At 46.0% G+C, this 20,394-nt stretch overlaps 1 protein-coding gene across 1 annotated transcript; it reads right to left on the minus strand.

The window, feature by feature from the left end:
• Positions 1 to 413: 413 nt before the first annotated feature.
• Positions 414 to 17,218, minus strand: DRGX (dorsal root ganglia homeobox). Its single transcript, XM_074874010.1, has 6 exons — positions 17,185 to 17,218; positions 14,337 to 14,434; positions 14,014 to 14,115; positions 11,259 to 11,431; positions 10,807 to 10,919; positions 414 to 679 (listed from the first exon to the last, which is right to left on the minus strand). The coding sequence occupies exons 1-6, from the start codon at positions 17,216 to 17,218 to the stop codon at positions 414 to 416; spliced, it is 786 nt and encodes a 261-aa protein (XP_074730111.1).
• Between the last annotated feature and the right edge of the window lie 3,176 nt (positions 17,219 to 20,394).

Raw genomic sequence — 20,394 nt, forward strand, 5'->3', positions numbered from 1 at the left:
TGCGCGGTGGGGTAAACGATGCCTGGATGCCTCTCCTGCCTCAGACCTCGCATCTGGAAGTGCTGCCCTGCTGCCAGCCCTCCACCTCACGCAGGATGGGAAACTGAGATGTGTGGGAGGAAGCCAGGATCCTGGGTGTTTCAGTGCCCCTGGGATGTGGAGGGGGGAGCTAAAAACAGTTTCACAAATGTTTCCAAACACAGATAGTGCTGATAAATCAGGGGAATGGACCTACAGCGGCGCAAGAAAAGCAAGGGTGCGTGAAAGGCAGCCAAAGAGGCCACTCAGATTTGCTGGGTCCCTGGTGGCCCCATGACATCCTGCTGGGGCATGGCCACACTGTAGTTCACCCCGTGGCAGAGCCCTGGCGGCGGGTCCCTGCCCTCAGCTGAGGGGCCAGTGCCGGTCCGGTCTCATACACTCTTCTCCCCTTCCATGTGCTCCTTGGCCGGAGAGGGCTGCTTGTCCTGGCTGCCCTCGGGGCCGGGTTTGGTGGGAGGAGTGGGGCTGCTGCTGGTGGCGGGCAGGAGGTTGGCAGACTGGAGCACAGCCTCCGAGTGCTCCCGGGCCTTCATGCGCAGCGCGGCCACGCTGGCGGTGCGGTTGCTTTGGCAGCCGTAGGTGGGCAGGAAGGAGAGGCCCATGGGGTCTGGAACGCAGCACGAGCACAGCGGGCCCCCTGGGGAGGAAGGAGACAAGGCACCATCACTGATAGGGAAGGTCATGGGGACTGTCTGACTGTTCCCTCCATGGTCAATCTGGAGACGACAGAGATGGGGTTGGAGTCTCGAATGGCAACAATTCCCTCCCATGTTGACATTTAGTGGGTACACAGATATTCTCTGGATCAGGGCTAGAAAAGTCACATCTTGTTCTGCTGAGGCCCACTGTGAAGGATCTTACACTGTGAGTAATCCAGGGTGACAAACAGAGTGAGCGAGGGCAAGCAGAGTCAGAAGCAAGCAGTGAAGTTTAGATCACACATGAGATTTCCCCACAACTCGCCCCTGCTCTCATACCAAGCTGCTGCTCTGTGGCTACTTTCAGCTCCATGCTGGAGGTATCCCCTGCCCTACCCCTGCACACTGAAGCCTGATCAATTTGGGCAGCTGCATTTGTTGGGTGAGCATGGGGGGTCCCATCACCTGTCTATATCTGAAAGATTACTGCAGAGAGAAAGGTCAAAACATTCTGGTTATTATGTAGGAACTAATGACCTTCTCCTATCTCACTGTAAGATGAGATAGGCTTTTTCTTGGCCAGGCCCCTGCTAACTATTGGCATCATGGCTACCTGCAAGAGTCTGTTCTACCTTCACCCACCTCATGTCTGTGCTGCTTAAAGATGACACCTTGAAGAGAATGGCCTCCAGAAGTGAGCCAAGGTCACCTAAAGCTGCTACTGCTGACGTGGCTTAAGAGTCCCATCAGGAGAGACGGGTCAGACCATCTCTACCCTGTCATCTGAGACACATGAGCTGTTCCAGCAGGCAATAAAACACTGGAGAGAGGGTGAAATGGTATTCCTATCCCTTTAAGCCAAAAGGCTCCCTGCAACCCACTGACAGAGGCAGTCCTCACTCCACCAGCTGCCTTCCTGAGCTGGACCACTGCAGGCTCTTCCTCTGGCTTATCTTAGATAATGCTGGGATTTGAGCCAGTTCCCAAACAAGCACATCTGGAAATATAGGTTGACCACTGGGCGGGACATGTAGTCCATCCAAAAAGCCACGCTGGTACCTAGCTTAGATGCATCTACTGAATGAAAGAGAATGTGTCAGAGGAGTAGGGAGGGGAGGAAGGGTGGGATAGCTGAGCTGCTACATTAATTTGCTCTCTGGTGAGAAACCTTGGGTGACACCACTTTTCTAGGGGTCTCAGAGGCCACACAAACTCCACATCCTCTTCTACATCCCTGGCAATAGCCTGTCCTTTGCTGATACGCTACCTCCCAACAAGAAACAAGCTGGCCACGCACATCTTGACACAACGCAATGTCTTCCTCTGATCTTTCCAAGCCAAGGACTTGCTTTAATTTCTGCAGTTAATATTTGAGTTAAATGGCTCATGACTAAGTGATGGAACTAATAACCTGCAGGGAGCAGGTAGTCTTTCTTTTACATTTCTGCTCTTGGTAGCAACGGGTCAGCACCCATCTGCTAGGGATGCAGGCAGACAGTTGTTTGTTTTTAGGCTGTTGGCAAGACTTCTCCAAAGCAATTGTCAGAGATTAGCAGCTTGCAGGTAACATTGAGGAAAAAGTACTGTTTGCATTTAAAAAAAAACAGAATCTGCAAGGGACAAGATATTAATGTAACCGGAAAATCTTCTTTTTCTTTGTAATACTCCTCTGATAGAGCATAAGATCAGCAGACTAACATTTCCATGGGTCCAGGCATTCAAATGAATTGCACAAGCAAGTTTCAGCACTTAACTAAAATCCTCCATTTTTATGCTCAATCTTAAAGTCTGTGGCTTCTTTGAGCAGTTCAGAAGGAGGGTTTATAACAAAATCGAATCACTAGCACAAATTACAGTTTTTGTCACCACCAACCACTCTCATAAAGTAATTTTTTGCCCTGTTGAATTGCAGTCACTTGTGGGGTGCTGGACAGCCACTGTTCTACCAAGAAGAAAGAGAGGAAGATTGGTACTTCAGAGTCCCTACAGATTGCAGCAGGTCTTTAGCTGCAGAAGCCACACAGAAGTCTGTCTTTTCACTAGTATTAAGCCCCACTACCTTAAGGTTCAGCTCTGAAATGGGGAAGCATGGAGGCCTGCCTGCTCATTAGCTGTCTTTGCAATGCTGCTTTCTAACACAAGCTGAGTGAGACTTTCGAATGCAGCTGTTCAGCTCCCAGGCTGAGGGGAGGGCTGGCCCAACTGTGGTACCTAACGCAAGACTGAGCACAGACACTGTCTGCTTAGTGGGAGGTGGGGAGAAGTGGAAAAGAGTCTTCCCCTTTTCAAAAGAGCAGGAATCAGCACCATCCCCTAAGAATAATTTTCATTACATTGTTAGAGAGGGATAAAATATTTATCAGTCTTCAGTATGAATCTAAGCTCCTCGCTTAATAATTAGACCTGATATTACCTAGTGGGTCTGCAACCTGAGGGTGCAGTTACCTGTGGTGGAAACTAGGCTATCTCTAGCAATAATTCACCCAGAAACCATTCCTTTCATTTTAACTGAGGTTAAAGCACTTGCAAAAAACAGCTCACACCCGAAAAAATGTAAAGTAACAAGTGTCAGTTCCTCCAGGGTCGAGCTAGAATACAGGAGAGTAGGATTTAGTCCTGTTTCTTTTAATGTAGGTTGTAAGGAAGGTTGAATCTACCTTACAATTGCCTGTGTCTGCAGCTTGTAAGTCCAGTGAAATCTATCGTAATTTGCTGGCACAAAAGCCAAGACAAACGATGGGAGACTCAGGAGTCCAAGGTCTCCACCTGCCCATCAGCCCACGATGGACAGGGATGTGACTTTCACCAAGAAAGAGGCATCCACATATAGCAGACATCAGTGGTTTTTACATCTTATTGCAGTAACCCTGAGTCCACAGTGGGGAAGGAAGGAATCATTCCTACTGATTTTTGGATCCTCAGAGGAGTTTAGGCACCTAGCTCCCATCAAAATCAGTGAGGGTTAAGCTGTTAGCCCTAGATCTTGATTCAGTTTCCACTAACATCTATGACAGTCTGATATTACTTTAATGGGATTTGGATCAAGTTGCTACAATAAGGACAGGTTACGGTTTTCTTTCTTTCAGGAACTTACTGCCTCCTGTACACAAAATTAAAATACACAATTAGATTTCCATTAACTTACAGCAAATTCTGCTGAATTGATCTGAACCTTCTTGTATTCCTATATGAGATCATACTTTAAATGCTCAGCCTGAACATAAATACTTAATGTAATAAATACAGTCTGAAATATTTGATCCACTTGGCAGTTTAATTGATCTACTACAGAGACTGACAGGAAAAATTAAATTTGTTCTGTCTTGTCTCTGCCAACATCACATTTCAATTGAAACGATATTTGTTCTACAATTTTGGTTGCAGACCCTTTTGTGCAGTTCCAAGGTTCCGTTTCAGCTGAGAATAGTGGGGTGGGAGCAGGGCCCATATTGATACATAAGTATTTAAAATATATATTTAGTATTTCAATTCAACAGTTTAAAGAATTTAATAGATAGCCTTTCCAAAAGACAAAACCCCAGTTCCTTTCCTCTTTCAGTATTTGTGCATATCAGCATTTAATGTGGACAGCTGGACAGCAACCTGACATGGAACAAAGCGAGGAAAAATTCCTGTTTAAAATCCTCACCTGTCAATGGATGCTGTTTAGTTTTCAGATAAAATATGCTTCATTTAAGTATTGTTTTCTTCTGACAGTAGTCACATTGGTTTACTTGAGCTCTAAATCCTCATAAACTCTGAAATCACTTTCACAGGGGTTGGAAGGTCAACAACAACCTTGAGTTCATAGTGTCGTTTACCAGTGAGAGCTGATTCAAAGGGAGCTTCCTCTTGCTCTTCATACATGACACCAACACTCTATCTATTAAAGCCTGAGGCACAAGCAGGAAAAACAAAAGCAGCTTTATCCAACCTTCTTGAGCTCTGAATCAGCAGGGTCAGAAGAACAAGAAAGGCATGATCTTAAAGCAGAGGCACCAGATGCTCCCAGTATAATTTCGGGTAGCCTCAAGGCTGCTAAAGTTGTGCTAGATTGTTCCTCCTTCTAGTCCCTAAGCTGGTTAAGTGTGGAAGGCACCCTGTGCTGCCCAGAGGCTAGAAGAGCTGACAGCAGAGCCCAAATGTTGTAAGTTCACATCTCCTTGGCTTGTGAACCATATACGCCCAATGCAAAAAACAAAGAGCTGATGATTTGGTTCAGTTGCTCTAGCAGGAGACTTTTTGTGTAAATAATTTGACACTGGAACGGGGTGATTTCATCCTCCCTTATTGTGCCATTAGTACTGTTGCAAAAAAATAATTCAGAAGCCAGGACCTTGCCTGTTTGGACAGGAAAGCTGACAGCAAAGCCCGCAAGAGCTGGAAGAACAGAACTAGCCCTTTGAATACTGTCAGCTCAGCAATCATTTACCACTCTTCCCTTACACATCAAAAACATGATCTGACCCTAAATCCTACTGACTTGTGTCACTCCAAGAGGGGTCAATAGGAACCCCTGCCCAGCTAAGGTCCACTAACCTAATCAAGACTTGTCCTGGAGGAACAAGCCAGCAGCCATTTCCTTCCCATGGCTCTTAGGGCTCCTAGTATCTGCATATTCCCAAATATGATAAAGACCAAAAAAAATCTACTTGTGAGGTAGGGCAGTGCCAGAGTCAGGGACCTGTGATACAAGAATCAAATTCGCTCAAGGTCTCTGCATCTGCAGCAAACTTAAGAAATGTTTTAAGTTCTCTAAAGTCACAGTGGCAGGTAAACTAGGGAAAATGCCAAACAGAACCCACTTGATATATTTGCTATGTTACATGAGAAAAGTCAGTAAACCCATAATCAGGAATGACAGAGAAAATAAAGGACCCCAAAGTTTTGATTCCCGTTCCCCAGTCTTAGGGTAAGCAGTGGTGTTTCACTTCCGTAAACACCAGTTCAAGGGTAAGTTGGGTCCTTGAACATGTCTTTCTCAGTCTTGGCAATGGGAATTGCACAATGGAATCAGGCAAATTCTCTTCATCTTTCCGTAATAGAAATTGAAATGTAATGGATGGGCACTTCTAGTTGTGTATTTTTTCCTGGATACTGCAATTAGGCCTCCCTAATATGAACAACAGCAACCACAGCAGCAACAAACCATAAAAGAGCCTAATCAATGGTGCCCTGGAATATCCACTTAGATGTGCATAATGCAATCCTGCTTCTCTATCAGTGGTGTGGAGGTGCCGTGACACCAACTGAGCTATAACTTGCATAGAGCAGAGCTGTGGGTGAATTATGAAAGTAATTCCCTGGCAAGTGTAATTATTTCTCTCCTCATACACTGCACTCATCACGGGGTCTGGGGAAATTTCAGTGGAATGTAACAGACACACTCTTGGCCTCAGCCACCAGAATGGTAGAACACTTCCGCTAAAAAACGGAGATTTTTGTTTACACCCATTAATAACATCTTCTACATTAATGAATTGCATTCATGCTGTCATCCATTAAGAAGGTACTTTGAGGTCTCTCTCTGCACAGAACACTAGCTTCTCCTGATGACTCTTGTTATACAGCCCATAAATAAAACAAGTATTTTCCCCTCATATTTGAGGTCTGCAATTAAGTCTACTAAATGGACTGCAGATGCATGGTTTACAGTAAGTGATTCATCTTGGAAGATCATGAAAACATCGAAGTCACCACAATGAAGTAACATAGTTGTCAAATTAGGACAATTTCAGAGAGTAACGAACACAAGAAATTTCTTCTATGTGAGCCAACCTTCTTCCTGACTATGGCCAGTGGTGAAGAACTAAAACCCTGAAGTAGGAAACCCTGTATACCACAGAAATTATGATCTTACGCTAATTTTTCAAATGAGAAACTGTATTTCCTGAAAGAATAGTACATAGTGAGGTGATATGTTAGTTAACAGATGCTTGCTACTAAGTACAGCCTCTGATGTGCTAAACTTCAGAGAGGGAGAGGATTCACCTAAGGAAAGGAAAAAGTCTGTTGTATTACTGAATAGAGAATATTTGATAGAAATGGGGAAAAACTGTCCTGTGATAATATATTCTTCTCTTGAACAATCTATGCTCTGAATTAGAATTCTGATTGCTATTATATAGCTGACCTGCTTTCTTCACAGAACATCCTGTGGTGGCAATACCATCCCTTTGACGAAAAAAAAAAAAAATCTCAGTTGCAGAGACAGCAGGGCTCATGGGGCATAGTGCTTAGGGGGAATAGCTTTCTTGTCATTCATCAGAGCAGATCTAGTCTCATGCGCCAACAATATCCCTCATTTACCTAGAAGTGGCACATGTGGGGTTCAGATGAGAGCTGCCTGTTGCAGAGTTGCGGTGAAACACAAAACATGAGGCAAGTCTACAGTTGACCGCACAGTCTTTCCGAAAGCAAAGTTGCAGGCTGAGTCCCTGCCCCTTGTCTCTACTAGAGATTTCTTGTCTCTACTAGACCAACTTCATCATCAACTATTATATCCTTATACTACAAATTAGATCCAGAAACCATGTGCCCTAGACACTTTATGCAGCCTTGGAAATCTGGGTCTGGAGCCAAGCAATCAAAGGCGGAGAAAGAGAAAGAGAGGTATTAGTTTCTTTACAGAACTCTCAGGTGGCAGAGTGAAAATGGTCCCTGAGAGCATAAAATAATTATTAATTAGTTACATCACCATCATCTCTTGTTATTCACTGTATTGATTTTAATTGTCTCCTTCTAAAGCATTGGTCAAATATTACTCACTGACACCAACAAAGTGTTGGCTCACAAGCCCAACAAAACACGTCTTGTCTCCTCAAAAGAATAAGAAAACAAACTAGACTTCCCCACAGTATCTGATGTCTGAGAGTGCCCATTTGTCTGCAGGCAGCTTTTACAGCCTTACTGAAGAATATGATTCCCTTTACTGGCCAGGATTATTCTCCCAGTGGTGAGAATACATATCTATGTATGGGATCCACATAGAGGAGCTGCATTTAATTTGATATTTGCATAGAAGAAAGTGGGGTTATGCATCCATTGGTAGTGAAATGGTGCTCTGATTCTGGAGCAACTATTTTGCTTTCAAAAGCACAAAGAATTCCTGGTAGTTTCAAGAATGGTCGGCACAAAAGAGGTACCAGGAAGAGCTCCTGATCATTGCACTCTTCAATAAAATTTGCAAAATCTTGGAAAACCTTACTACTTGTTGAATTTCTCCTTATCCAAGCAATCCAAAAACCAAACAGCTCAGAATTTTATGCCCTGTGCTGAATTTGCTGGGATTTCTTGTGGCATAAAGTCCTATGCCCTCAGAATCACTGTGGCAGACTCCTGTCGGCATTTCTGCTGCAAAATGCGACTAGATTCTCAAGGGAGAGGCTTAGGTCACTTCATTAAGACACATAAGGACACAGACTAATGCCCACCTAAATGTAGGGTTAGTTCTCCTTTGACAGGCCTGAGGTATGCAAATCAGCTCCTAGCTCAGTGGGGGAAATGAGAAGGGAGAGTCAAACAAACTGAACTGAACAAGATGAAGAACATCATATAAAGGTTTTGTGAACACTGTGTCTCTCCCTGTCCTTTCCTTCCTTTCCACAACCATTCTCTCTTTCTCCAGGCTGACATGTGAGCTTGGTTCTGTTCTCAAATACATTGGTTTAAACAAACCATCATTCACCTGGTGTTTCCATACCAAAGAAAAACAAAATGTGAATCAGGCCTATGATACTTTTGGTCCACTCAGAACCTCTAGAGATTGCCCTGTTCATCATTGCCAATTAATGAGACTGAAGCTCAAGTTCTGCTGTGCACAGCCCCTGCCCAAGCCCAAATGAATTGCTCTTGGAGAAACAGGGAAAGAGAAACTTGTGGAGATGAGCGGAGGAAAGAGGAGACAATGCTCCATATATAAATACCACAAGAAAGATGCTACAATTATTCTCTGCTTGTATAAATCAAATTTGCCACCTTAGAGAATAACAAATTCTTCTCCCTTAACCTCAAAGCCAAAATTTGACATTACTGAGACCTAGCTGCAGAAGAAAAATATCTCCTCTGAAAGCAGCAGTTCAGTCTACCAGTTCCTTGCAAGTATAACAATATGCTGACAGGTATAGGCAGCTCCACAAAGCTCCTGGTAAGTAGATATGCAGATATTCAAATATGTAACTGGATTTCTTAAAATTGAAATATACTACATTATCCCAGTCCCCTTGCATGTATCTGGGGATTTCTAGTGCCAGGCAGGAAATATAAATGGGGCACCTCAGCAATGAACTGCACATGTAGCTGACAACATTCATCAAGAGAATACGCATGCATCTGATAATTGACCATCCCTATACAAATTATAAAAAACTTATATTTACGTTTGGGACCAATTTTTCAGGGACACTGACTCTTAGCCTGGGCAACTGACTATATCTAATAAGTATCTCTGCAAGAGATTCAGGAATAGGATTTTTCCTGCCCCTAGGTTGTAAAACTGCTATCAAGCAAAAAGGAGCAAATTATTAATTTCTCAATTTAGTGGCTGAGCTGTAAAAACCCAGAAAATAATATCTGGAAGTCTTTCAAATAAATAACACTTAAAAAAATCCTCATGACATTTTTTTTCATTCATTTGTATTGGCTTTTGTTTATTGGGGTTATTTTTCCTAAAATTTACCTACTTTTAAACATGAAAACAATGAGAACAATGTATTGATGCATTTAATCTTGAAAATGCTTAAATGTAAATTTTAAGAAAAAAAAAATCCTTTACTTCCATCCAAAATAATTCACTGAACACAGCCCCATTTCCACACCTTTCAACCTGACCAGGACTACATTTATCAACCTTTTTGCCTTAAGAATCTCACCTGTATCTACTACTGGAGAGAAGCTGTTCCTGCCCAATGGCAGAATCCAAAAGTCTCTGCCTCAAGACTTCACAGTCACAGGGCAGAGATCAAGAGGATTCATGCAGTCCAACAGCCTCTGCCCACTTACAGGGTTTAGGCTGACAGTCATCCTTGAAGTTTTAGGGTTCATATCACACTTGTGTGGCTTTTTTTGATTCAAAATCATAGGTCCCACACCTATCAAAATAGCAGTAGCTGTATGGTGTGTCTGGCTTCAGCTTTTTTTTGAAAGATGGGAGGAAAAGGGGAAAAGGGAGCAGGACACTGTACTTAATGCAAAACTCAGCAGTTCCAATCATTTGCTTCAGGAATATACCTTGGCAATGCTGATTTAACTGGAAATACAAAGAGCATGAGGCATGCCAGAGAACATAGTGAGAAGTATTAGAGGACATTTGTGTTCATAGTGGAGGGTCTTAAACTGGGAAAATTTCCTCACAAATTATTGTACCACATTGGAGCATAGAGCAAATGTATGTGCCACTTTGTGCTTGGCAGTGCTATGAGGCTTTACATCCTATAAATCTATAAATTGAATTCATCCTGCTTACACCCTTAGTCTTATAAATTGTTAGACTAGGAACAGCTAATGGATCAGCTGGTGATTTATTTTTAAAAGATGCATACTGCTGCTTTTTGGGAACTGAAAGGGATACAGATGCTGGATGTACCCTTCCTGAAGCCTAAGTCCCGGGTAATGAGGAATTACTTTGTATCCTCCCCTGTCCCCATGCACACGCTTTATTCAAGTTCTCAAAGGGGACCTACTGTTCAAGAAGAGAAAGGTCTGGCATTGTGCAGAGATGCACTGCAAAGGAAACCACATGCAAAGAGCGGATGAAGCATCAGTAACTGTGCCAGATAATGTATAATGCAAAAGGATGTGTATAACTAATTTATTAGTATAAATCTGACTCTTTAAAAAAAAAGCATATGCAAAGAAAACTCTAAAGGAGCAAAGCCTACCTGCCTTGCTCCTTGAGACAAACCCTGAGCTCACTAAAACTGATAAAGTGAAGGAGCTTTACCACAAATGATGGTACAACTTACAAGAGACTCACTTCTGTACCTGCAGCATCAGTCTGTGCAATCACTGCCAATCATAACAGAGGGAAGGACCCATCATTTCCCAAAGGCTTCCCCACTGCCTCAAGTGCTTAGCTCGAAAGACCCTCTCTTTGACCTTATCCATGAAGTTAAACAAAGTCACTTACCTTTTAGAGAGGCGACATGGGATAAAGCTTGTGCATAGGTGGCTGTGTTGAGAAGAGTCCCCGGCAGGCAGGAAGGGAAGAAAGGTCCTGTAGGACCCACTGCTCGACTCAGGCTGATGAAGAAGAGAAAACAACTTCCTTACTAAACCAGAACTAACTGATTCCAAAGACAGCATTTGTGCATGCACACAAATACATTGGTGTCTTAGCATCCAACTAGATGGGACCAAACCCGAGTTACATCAGCCTCCCACAGTCACCAGCTTCTCAGCATCTCCACAGGGAGCAGTGAGTTGCACGAGAGACAGCTCATCTTCTAATGATCTGGGCTGTATGTGAAGATGATGCTGTGTAGGTCAACGGTTAGCAGCAGGCAAATCTGTATCTATGTACACACATATGATGCATGTTTGCCCCAAAGAGAGGCAGTTGATAACATGTATTACTCCTACCTCTGCTGGATCTCCAGACCCTCTTTTTTATTCCTGGTTTGATCTGCTGGAGAAGGGGAATTTAAATTCCTTGCAGGAGGCGCCACCTCAGCCATTGTTTCCTTAGAACCTTCTTGGTCAGAAGCACCCCTCTCTGTTTTCCTCCATTTAGCTCTTCGATTTTGGAACCACACCTGGAGGAGGAGGGCAATCCAGGCTGAATACCGTGTTTAGCCAAATGTTAAGCAAGGAAATTGTAAATTATTACTCTATTGAAATGAGTCATTTAGAAGCTTGGCTAAAACTTTCTCTTATTTTATGTCCCCATTGTCATTCTAGTTGAGCCTTAGGATTACATTTGTATCATCTGGAATATTTCTGTGTCTGGAAAACAAGCCAGACCTGGAAGTCTAAAGACATTCCAGAGACCTGTTAAAAATAAAATTAAAAAAAAAATATTTTGATGTTACTGTACCAGTTAGCAAAACATTTAAACACATCCTTGCCTTTATGCTCACATTTAATTCTCACTGACTTCTGTGTTTTAACACATCCAAATCCTTTTGTGTAGGGATGGACTTAAATACATACATAAGCACTCTCACTAAACCATATGTAAGTCTTTAAATGAGCTGCTGCTAGAATCAGAGAGGTCAGAAATGAGAAGGTATGTATTAGGCCATCTTATCCAGCCTATTTCCTGAAGAGGACTGATACTTGCTGTTATTCCACTGATGTATTTGTCCAGTCTGCATTCAGAGAACTCAAAAGGTGGTAGGTACTAATTCTGGAAGATCATTCTGCAGTTTAATACACACCAGTTTCCAAAACACTTTTTCCCTGTAATGCAATAGAAATATTCATGTTCTTGATTTTATCCCCTGACTTTTAGTCCAAACACTTTTTTTTTAACATTTACCCTGGAGCTGATGCTCTGAAAGCACTTTATTTGAGGTGGAAAATGCCAAGCCTCTCTTGAGGTCAGGAAATCCACATTTTAATACATGACTTCAAGTATAGGCAAGATTGTTATTATTATTATTATTCTCCTCCTACAACTCCATTTTAGTTAGCTGCCTTTTAATTGCATGTATCAGCAAACGTTGAATAATGATTTTATCTATATTCTAAATTTAGAGCAGTTAAATGCAAAGCAAAATGCAGACACTTTCTTGTGTCTTAATTGAATGAAGGTCACAGCTATAACAACATTTAATTGAGCTATTTTTCATTATCATATTTTAATGACTTTGCACTGACAGTTCGCCTGCTTCTGAGGAAAGAGCATGATGAAGTCGTTTATTTCCCTATTTAGTTATTGTTTGACAACATCATCTTCGATTAAGACTCTGCTTTATAGCACATTAATCATATTTGAATGAGCAAGGGGTATAAATGTAAACATATCTCCCATCCTCTGTGTTTCCCCATGTCCCTGCATGAAAGCAGGCTAAACAAATGCTTGCATCTATTGTCTGTTTGCATAATAGCCAACAACAAGGCTAAACACCAGTCCTCAGCAATCTAATTGTCACCACCCCTATCTCACCCTTGCACCTTTCAGGAAGAAGTTATGATCTTCCACTTCTGAATGCTCAATAATTGTCCCATTTATCTCAATTTGCAGTTCAGTCTTTAGGCACCAATAGCCAAAATGGCATTTTTTTTTAAGCCAGTACCTACAATGCAGTGGCAAAAGGGGATTTTCATTTCCAAATAATAATCAGTTTAATTTGCCCGCATATGACCAATGATTCATGTTCAGATTTAATAATCAGGATCGCATAATCTGATTATAGGAGAAATAATTTGTTTACAATCCCCAATTTACTGCGGTGAATTCCATTATCTCTCTTCAGCCATTGGGTTTTAAGAGATACTAACATGACCCTAGGGAACAAAAGGCAAGCTATTATATTTCCTACAATTAGATCTTTGCATAGTCTTAACCCCAAGCACCTAAATAAAAAAAAAATACAGAAACAGCATGCAGAAAAGCCCCATAAATAAAATGAATACATAATCGTGTTCAAAAAATGGTTTGCCACTCTGTGGTGGATGCCTGCAGAGTTATAGGGATCCATCTCTGGCAACTGCAGGACTGCTGTTCTTAGTTAAGCTTGTAGACACACAAAGTTAATCCCTGGATATGGAAAAGCAAACACCTGGATGAAAAAAAAAATAAATACAAAAGAAAAAAAAGTGAGGGGAAAGAAACAAGAAAGGAAGGGGTGGAAAAGAGAGAGAGTAATTGTAGCCAATAGTATTTATTGGATCATATTAAAGGTGTGGGCATTTCTCTGCAGGCTCTTTAGCTGTCTAAATTAAGTGTTCAGAAAGAAGGCGAAAGGGGGAAAAGTTGAAGAGGTGCAGATTTCTTCCTGGCAGCTGGTCTCCCTGCAGTTGACTAACCCCATTGCTCGACAGTGGTCATAGTTTCTTTGGAGAATCACGTCTCAGCTCTTTTCTCCACACACACCCCCTCCAAAAGCAAGGAAATGGATGTGCATTGATGTAATTTAGTACCTTGGAGACGCGGACAAATTAGTGTAGAACATTATCACTAGTTAATTATGAATGACCGATTAATCAACCTAATCTAATATTCCACATTATGTTGATGTTATTAAAGTGCATCATGAAAATGACAGATCGTCTTCATTTGCGTTCTTTGGCCAAATGTGCACTCTGCAGTCATGATGTCAAAAAAAAAAAAAAAAAAAAAAGTTTGCCAGTTTGAATACCCCAGAGTTAAATAATTCCCCGGAATGTTTACCTGCACCCTGGCTTCCGTGAGGTTGATTTTCATAGCCAACTCTTCCCTGGTGAACACATCGGGGTAGTGGGTCTGAGCAAAAACGGCTTCCAGTGCCTCGAGCTGGTGGGGGGGAGAGCAGACATCTGTCAGAGGCCGAGCACGGCACGGAGCGCGGAACGGGCCGGGGGCTGCCCCCCCGGGGGGCGTCTGTCCGGCTGCCCCAGGGAGGCTTCTGCGAGGGGTGGGGAAAGAGGGACCGGGCAGGGGGCCGGGCGTGCAGGGCGGGCCGGCGGGGGGCAGACGGGGGGCAGGGCAGGGGTCAGAGAGGAGGAGACTCCTACCTGCTGCAGGGTGAAGGTGGTGCGGTTGCGGCGCTGCTTCCTTCGCAGGAACCCGTCGTCGAAGTCGCCGGCGGAGTGACCTCCGAAGGGGGCCGCGCCTGCGGGCGGAGAGCCGCGTTAAGGGCCGCGGGCCGCGGAGGGCAAAGGGCCGGGAGACGGGGCCACCCCGGCGGGGCCGGCGGCTGGGAGCCGTTGTGGAGCGGAACGCAGCGGACGGGGAGCGCTGCCCCGTCTCTGCGGGCACGGAGCCCCGAGCACCGCGGCCGGCCTGGGAAGCACCGCGGGAGCGGCCCGGGCAGAGGGTGCCCCACCGGGCTGGGGGGTCCTGCCGGCACCGGGGGGTCCTGCCGACCTGAGCTCACCCCGCCGCGGGGTCTTTCTAGGGCCATGTGTGATTTAAAAGGACAAGGAGACCAGGCTTGGACCTAGGCATGGGGACGGCAGCTTGAGCTCGTAGAAGCCCTGCCTGTCTGCCGGGAGAGCGAGGGGAAGCTCCCGTGTCTGGAGGGAGCAGGGCTGGGGCCGTTGGCAGTTTTCTCCCCGCACTCCCACACACCCTCCGAGCAGCGGCCGACCCGCCCCCCGTGTGCTCGCCCTCATCCCTGGAGGCGAACGGCCACCACGGGCACGGGCCTTCATACAGCGCCGAGCACCGGGGGCGGCGGGAGCGCGCCTGGGGCTTGGCCACGGCTGAACCGCTGGGACTCAGCAGCGGGGCTGGAGGAGGGTTCGAGGGGCCCGAGGGGGAGACTGGGGCACTGGGAGTTTGTCCCTGGCTGGAGGCCGGGAGAGGGCAGACGGCCCGCCGGGATGCAAACCACCTTCCGTGGAGCAGACCCCGGCCTTCGCGGCTCCCCCACTTACGTATCACCCGTGCCCTGGCTTAAATGCCTTGCTCCCTTTCTGTTCGCTGATAAAACAGGGTAAAACAAACGAAACCACACAAAAAACCAAAACCTAAACCAAAACAACAAAAACCACGGAACTTGAAAGTACCCAAAGCCACAGAAGCGTTGCCGAGTGTCTCCGGGACTCGACTCGCCGACCCGCCCGGTGGAGCGGCCCGGCCCGGGCCAGACCCGCCTCGGGACACCGGGGCTGGAGGTCACCGCTCATCTTGCAACATCATTGGCAAAATAAACACGGCCCCCAGCCCCCTCCTCGCATTGACGAACGGCTCGCTGAGGCCCTGGGAGATGCTCATCAGAGAATAAAATACTGTCCTGGTGACCCCCAGAGCCCGATCGTTTCCCTCCGGCACCGCGAGGCCTCCCAGTGTGCCCATACCCACCCGAAACTCTGGCCGAAAAGGGCTTTTCTGTTGCGGTTTCTTCCGTTTGGTGGTGGGTGGGTGATGAGGTTTTTTGGGACAGGTGAAGGTGTATTTTTTTTTTTTTCACTTGGGATGTTCTACGCTGTTTTCATCCTTTAGCAGGGCAGACCGGCCGCCCGATCTCCGCCGGGAGGCGAGGGGCCAGTCCCCGCACGGCCCCCTCCCCTCCACCCGCAGGCCCCCTGGCCCGGAGAGGCTGCGGCTCGCCGGGAACGCTCCCCGACTCGGGCCGCCAAAACCAGCTCCAGACTGCCACCGGACAAACAAACAAACCAACAAACAAGAGCACGTTTCCAAAGCCGTCTGCCAAAACCTAACGAACAAAGCCACCCCGGCGCTCGGTGGCACGGGCAGGGGACGGCGGGGTAGGCTGGCGGGGCGCGGAGGGTCCCCGGCCCCCCCGGCCGGGAAGGAGACAACTTTGGGGAGCGAATTTTCCAGCCGGCGATGCGCAGACCGGCTTGGGTCCGCTGGCCCTGGGCCAGCCGCGCTTAGAAGGGGGGATGACCCTTCCCCGGAGGAGGATGAAACCGCTAGACCACCTCTTCCTGGCAGCGCTGCAGCGGGGAAAGCCCTTCGCTCGCCGGGTGATGCCCATGCAAGGAGCGGGCTGGGCGGTCGGGGGGATTTTACGGGGACGGGCCGCCTGCCCCGCCGTGCAGCCGCGGCGAGCGCCAGCAGTGCCCGGGCACGGCAGGGCAGCCCGTCCGGAGCTGAAGTTGCGCGGCCGAGGCTCCGGGGATGCTCCCCGCGCTACGAGCGCCGGCGGAGGGAGCGGTGCAGAGGTCCCTGGGCATAGGCGGGGGTCACACGGGGAAATCCCGAAGGCTGTCGTATTTTTTAAAAAGGAAACAAATAAACAAACAAAAAATAAACAAAACCCTCTGATCAATAACACAAAGAAAATATCCTCCCTAGTATTTATTTTTCGCTTTTTTCTTTTTTTTTTTTCAGTCGTGCGCCGTCTTCCCCCATCCTCCCGCAGAATGTTTGTAAAATAGCATTAAAGATTTATGCGGTCCCTTTGGCTGGAGGGAGGAGGCGTGACCACGTCCTGAAAGTGTCCCGATTACAGCCATGACACCAACATCTGTGCTGGGAGGGGAGAAAAGCATCTCTTTCGTAGCCTGAGGCTCAACTGCGGGATCGCTATCCACAGAGGGGAGGCAGGTGGCAAAATGACGGGGGTGGGGGTGTTAAAACAAGGCCTTTCCAACAGGAATCAAATTAAAAAAAAAAAAAATCATGCAATCCTTCTTTCCATCCTGTGACAAGAGGGGAAAGCTGGACACGGGGACGGGGAATAGGGTTGTGTTTTCTCAAGGAGAAAGATGATGCGCCTTTATAGCTAGCTGACTCTATAGATCTGCATCTTATCTCAGCACATATCTGTACCCCGACAGTCCTGGAGCAAGTCAGACCACAGTTTCTCCGTCCGTCCCCAGCGCACACCCGCCCCCACACCCCTCGAAGTTCAGCTCTTGTACTTACACGTCTCTGTGCGACAACACTCACCCTCTAGCTGCGGGGGGCAGTGGAAGTAGAACATGGCCCCGCGGCTGGGTGGGCGCCCGCTGCCCTCCGCTGCGAGGCCGACGGCGGCCGGGGCCGGGGCCGGGGCCGGGGCCGGGGCCGGGGCCAGCCCGCGGGGCGCGGGGCTTCCGCGCACCCCCCGCGCACCAGCTCCCCAGCCGGGCACCGCCACGCACCGCCGAGGCGTCTCCTGCAGACCTGAAGACAGAGAGAGAGGGGGAAAGAACAGAATAGGTGAATAACCAGAAGAAAACACCTAGAGAAACTCACTGGTAATCCTAGATACCATCCCAGAGGAAGCAGAGAAAGTAGTGTCTAACCCTGTGCAACGAACTGAAAAAGCCAAAGGCAGAAAACTCTGTGGTAGGTGCACAGTCATCAGAATCACTAAAACTTTGTTGCTTCTCTTTGCTTTTTTTGTTCTGTTTTGTTGGGTTTATTTCCCCCTCGAATAGTAGATTATCTATCTCTTGTGCTTCTATCTATCTATCTATCTATCTATCTATCTATCTATCTATCTATCTATCTATCTCCATCCATCTATCCATTCATTCATCTGTTTATCTATCTAATTATCTCGAATATTCCTTTCCAGAGCAAATAATTACATAAAGAAAAAAAATGTTTATAGCTAAGAATGAACCGTTTAAAAAAATTGTAAATTATTCTGCCTAAACGAAACAGCAATAAAAGCTAAAAGCTGTCTTCTTTTTAAAGCATCCAACACACTGGGAGCTGTGTTCAGGTTGGAAACGTCCTCGGCAAGGAAAAAAACGGACTCAAATTTATATGCAGTCATATTAAAAAATCCACAAGGCAAATAAAAATAGTAATCCATACCTAAACCGAACAGAAGTAAAAACCAGCAGTAAGGTTTGGGAGTATTTTGCACTGGAATAAGGCGCTGTGAGTTGTTGGCTGCAGAGACAGAAGGGCTCTGTGGAGTTCTGGAAGTGGCCAGATGTCTTTATATCTGTCTACAGCATGCTCTGCCTCTCAGCACTTGCCTTTATAATCTCACGCATAATTGGCCTTAATCTGATTATTTCCAGCGCTGTCTACAGTGAGTAACTTGGATAGGTCTATTGGGCCCTACAAATGGCCCACGTGGTGTGCAGAGCAGGGGGGAAAAAAAAAAAAAAAAAAAAAAAAAAAAGAAAAGAAAAAACCCGTCATTTCTCAGCAAACACCAGGAATGTGAACAGCAGCAACAAAATCCCATTATTTTCTGAGCGTTGGCGCTCCGGGGCTCGGCGGCCCTCGACGACCCCCCGCACCACCCTGCCCCGGGGTGCCCCGGGTTGCGGGGCCGGGGGGGCCCTCCGCGCCGTGCCGTGCCGTGCCGCGCCGTGCCGTGCCGAGCCGAGCCGAGCCGAGCCCCGCCGGGAGAGCCCTGCCCCGCCGCCTGGACCCCGGCGCTGACAAAGCGCCGGCTAATTGCCGCCGGATGGGTTTTGGGGGGCCGCTCTGCACGCGCCTTGCCTTTCCAAGCGATCGTACCACGGCAAAGTTTGATTTTGTTCACAGCGAGGGGTCTCTGGATTTATGCTCGCTTCCCGTCTGCAAATGATATGCGGCGGGACCCTTTGCAATTACTTTTAAAATGCATCCGAGACATAGGCTCAGCGGAGAGAGATGGCCCTTGCCTCAGCCCGGGTGAAAATTAGACTTTAAAGTACCCAGATGAAATTTTCAAGTCAGGGACGCGGGATTGGATCAAATCACATAAACTGCAAAAAAAGCAAGTATAATGGCGCATAATTGGTTCTGTAATAGCATTACACAAGGATAATAGCCTGTTATGGCCCCCTGCACATTAAGTGCTTCCCTGGCGTAAAGCCTTTATGATATTAAAGGGGGAATATAATGATATTTTGGTTATTAAATGCGTGTAATTAATTTATGCACCACTGAAAATAAAGTTGGTATTATGACCCACTCAAGATGCATCAGAAGATGTAAGTCAGACAACTGTTGATAAGTTCTGGTGTCTATGTTTCGTCTAGACTGCTGATTTTATTTTGGAACAATTGCTTCTCCGGCAGACTACACAAATTTAATATTTTATAAACATTGTAATGTTCTGTGCAGGAAGGGCGAGCAAATCTACACAGGCTCTCCTAGATGTGATGGGAGTTTAAAGATGTAGCATGTTCATACCAAAGCAAAGGAGATGGATACAGATGATAAAGATGCAGAAATAGATAGAGATTTTGAGGAGACAATGTCTTTGAAAAGTTATTCTGCATATATGATCTCATTAAATAAACACTAATAAGCCTTGGAAATATCACCTGCTCTATCTGCCTTTCACACTAGGCATAGACGTGGAAATTCCCCTAATATATATTCAAGCTGAAGTTATGTTTCAGTCCTGTAAAGCATTATTTTAGCAAAGCAAGGCAAAAATTAATTGTACCCGAGATCCAAATTGATTTGATTTGATCTGATCTTATCTTCTCCATTCACCTATAATTTTAGCATACTAGTGATAGATTTAGAAAGCTGTATTCAAACATGTTTTTATATATATACACACACACATATATATTTACATGTATACACATACATAAACACTTTTAGGGATATCGCTGTTTGACAACAGATATTGACTTACCATCCAGGCAAGCCTCTGAACAGCAAAGTATACTATGGATTGAGACGGCTTTTACAGCACCGTGCAAAACACAAGACCAGTGTTCTGAATTCGACTGCACTCCTTAAAATAGGAGCATAAGCTTTAGGCCAATTAACCTTAAAAAGAAGAACATAACCCAGAGGTACTGTTCGGATCTCCCCTGCCAGCCTCTCCATCTCAAGCTTTAAAATCCACGTAGGGCCAGTACTGCAAGGATCCCTTTGCACAGAGACAGATGTGCCTCTTCCTTTTTCTCTGACGTCGGGAAGAAAGGAGTGAGAGAGAATGTTTTATCATAAGAATCCCTAATAAAATAATAATAACTTCATTATGGCGCTCTCAGGCCTTGCTCTAGTCAGGGGGCTGCATTGCTGTTTTGGCTCCAAGACTCACTTTCCCCAGCAGTTTGAAGCCTGCAAGTTCAGCGTATTGCAGGAGGCAGAGAGGGTGAAATGGGGCACGGGGAAGTGCTCCAAGTCACTGCTTTTTAAATAGAAGCAGAAGGACCCTGAGCTGGGCGAGGCTCAACTTTCTCCTAAGGAGCAGCAGCTGCA

This window comes from Strix uralensis, chromosome 7, assembly GCF_047716275.1.
Source record: "Strix uralensis isolate ZFMK-TIS-50842 chromosome 7, bStrUra1, whole genome shotgun sequence".
Lineage (NCBI taxonomy): Eukaryota > Metazoa > Chordata > Aves > Strigiformes > Strigidae > Strix > Strix uralensis.

Bases quoted from the DNA above. Each gene is read 5' to 3' on its own strand.
- DRGX (XM_074874010.1), bottom strand. From the start codon at position 17,218: ATGTTCTACTTCCACTGCCCCCCGCAGCTAGAGG. The intron at 14,435-17,184 runs GTGAGTGTTGTC...CTCCGCCCGCAG, and splicing joins CTGCCCCCCGCAGCTAGAGG to GCGCGGCCCCCTTCGGAGGT. The intron at 11,432-14,013 runs GTAAACATTCCG...CTCCTCCTCCAG, and splicing joins TCACGGAAGCCAGGGTGCAG to GTGTGGTTCCAAAATCGAAG.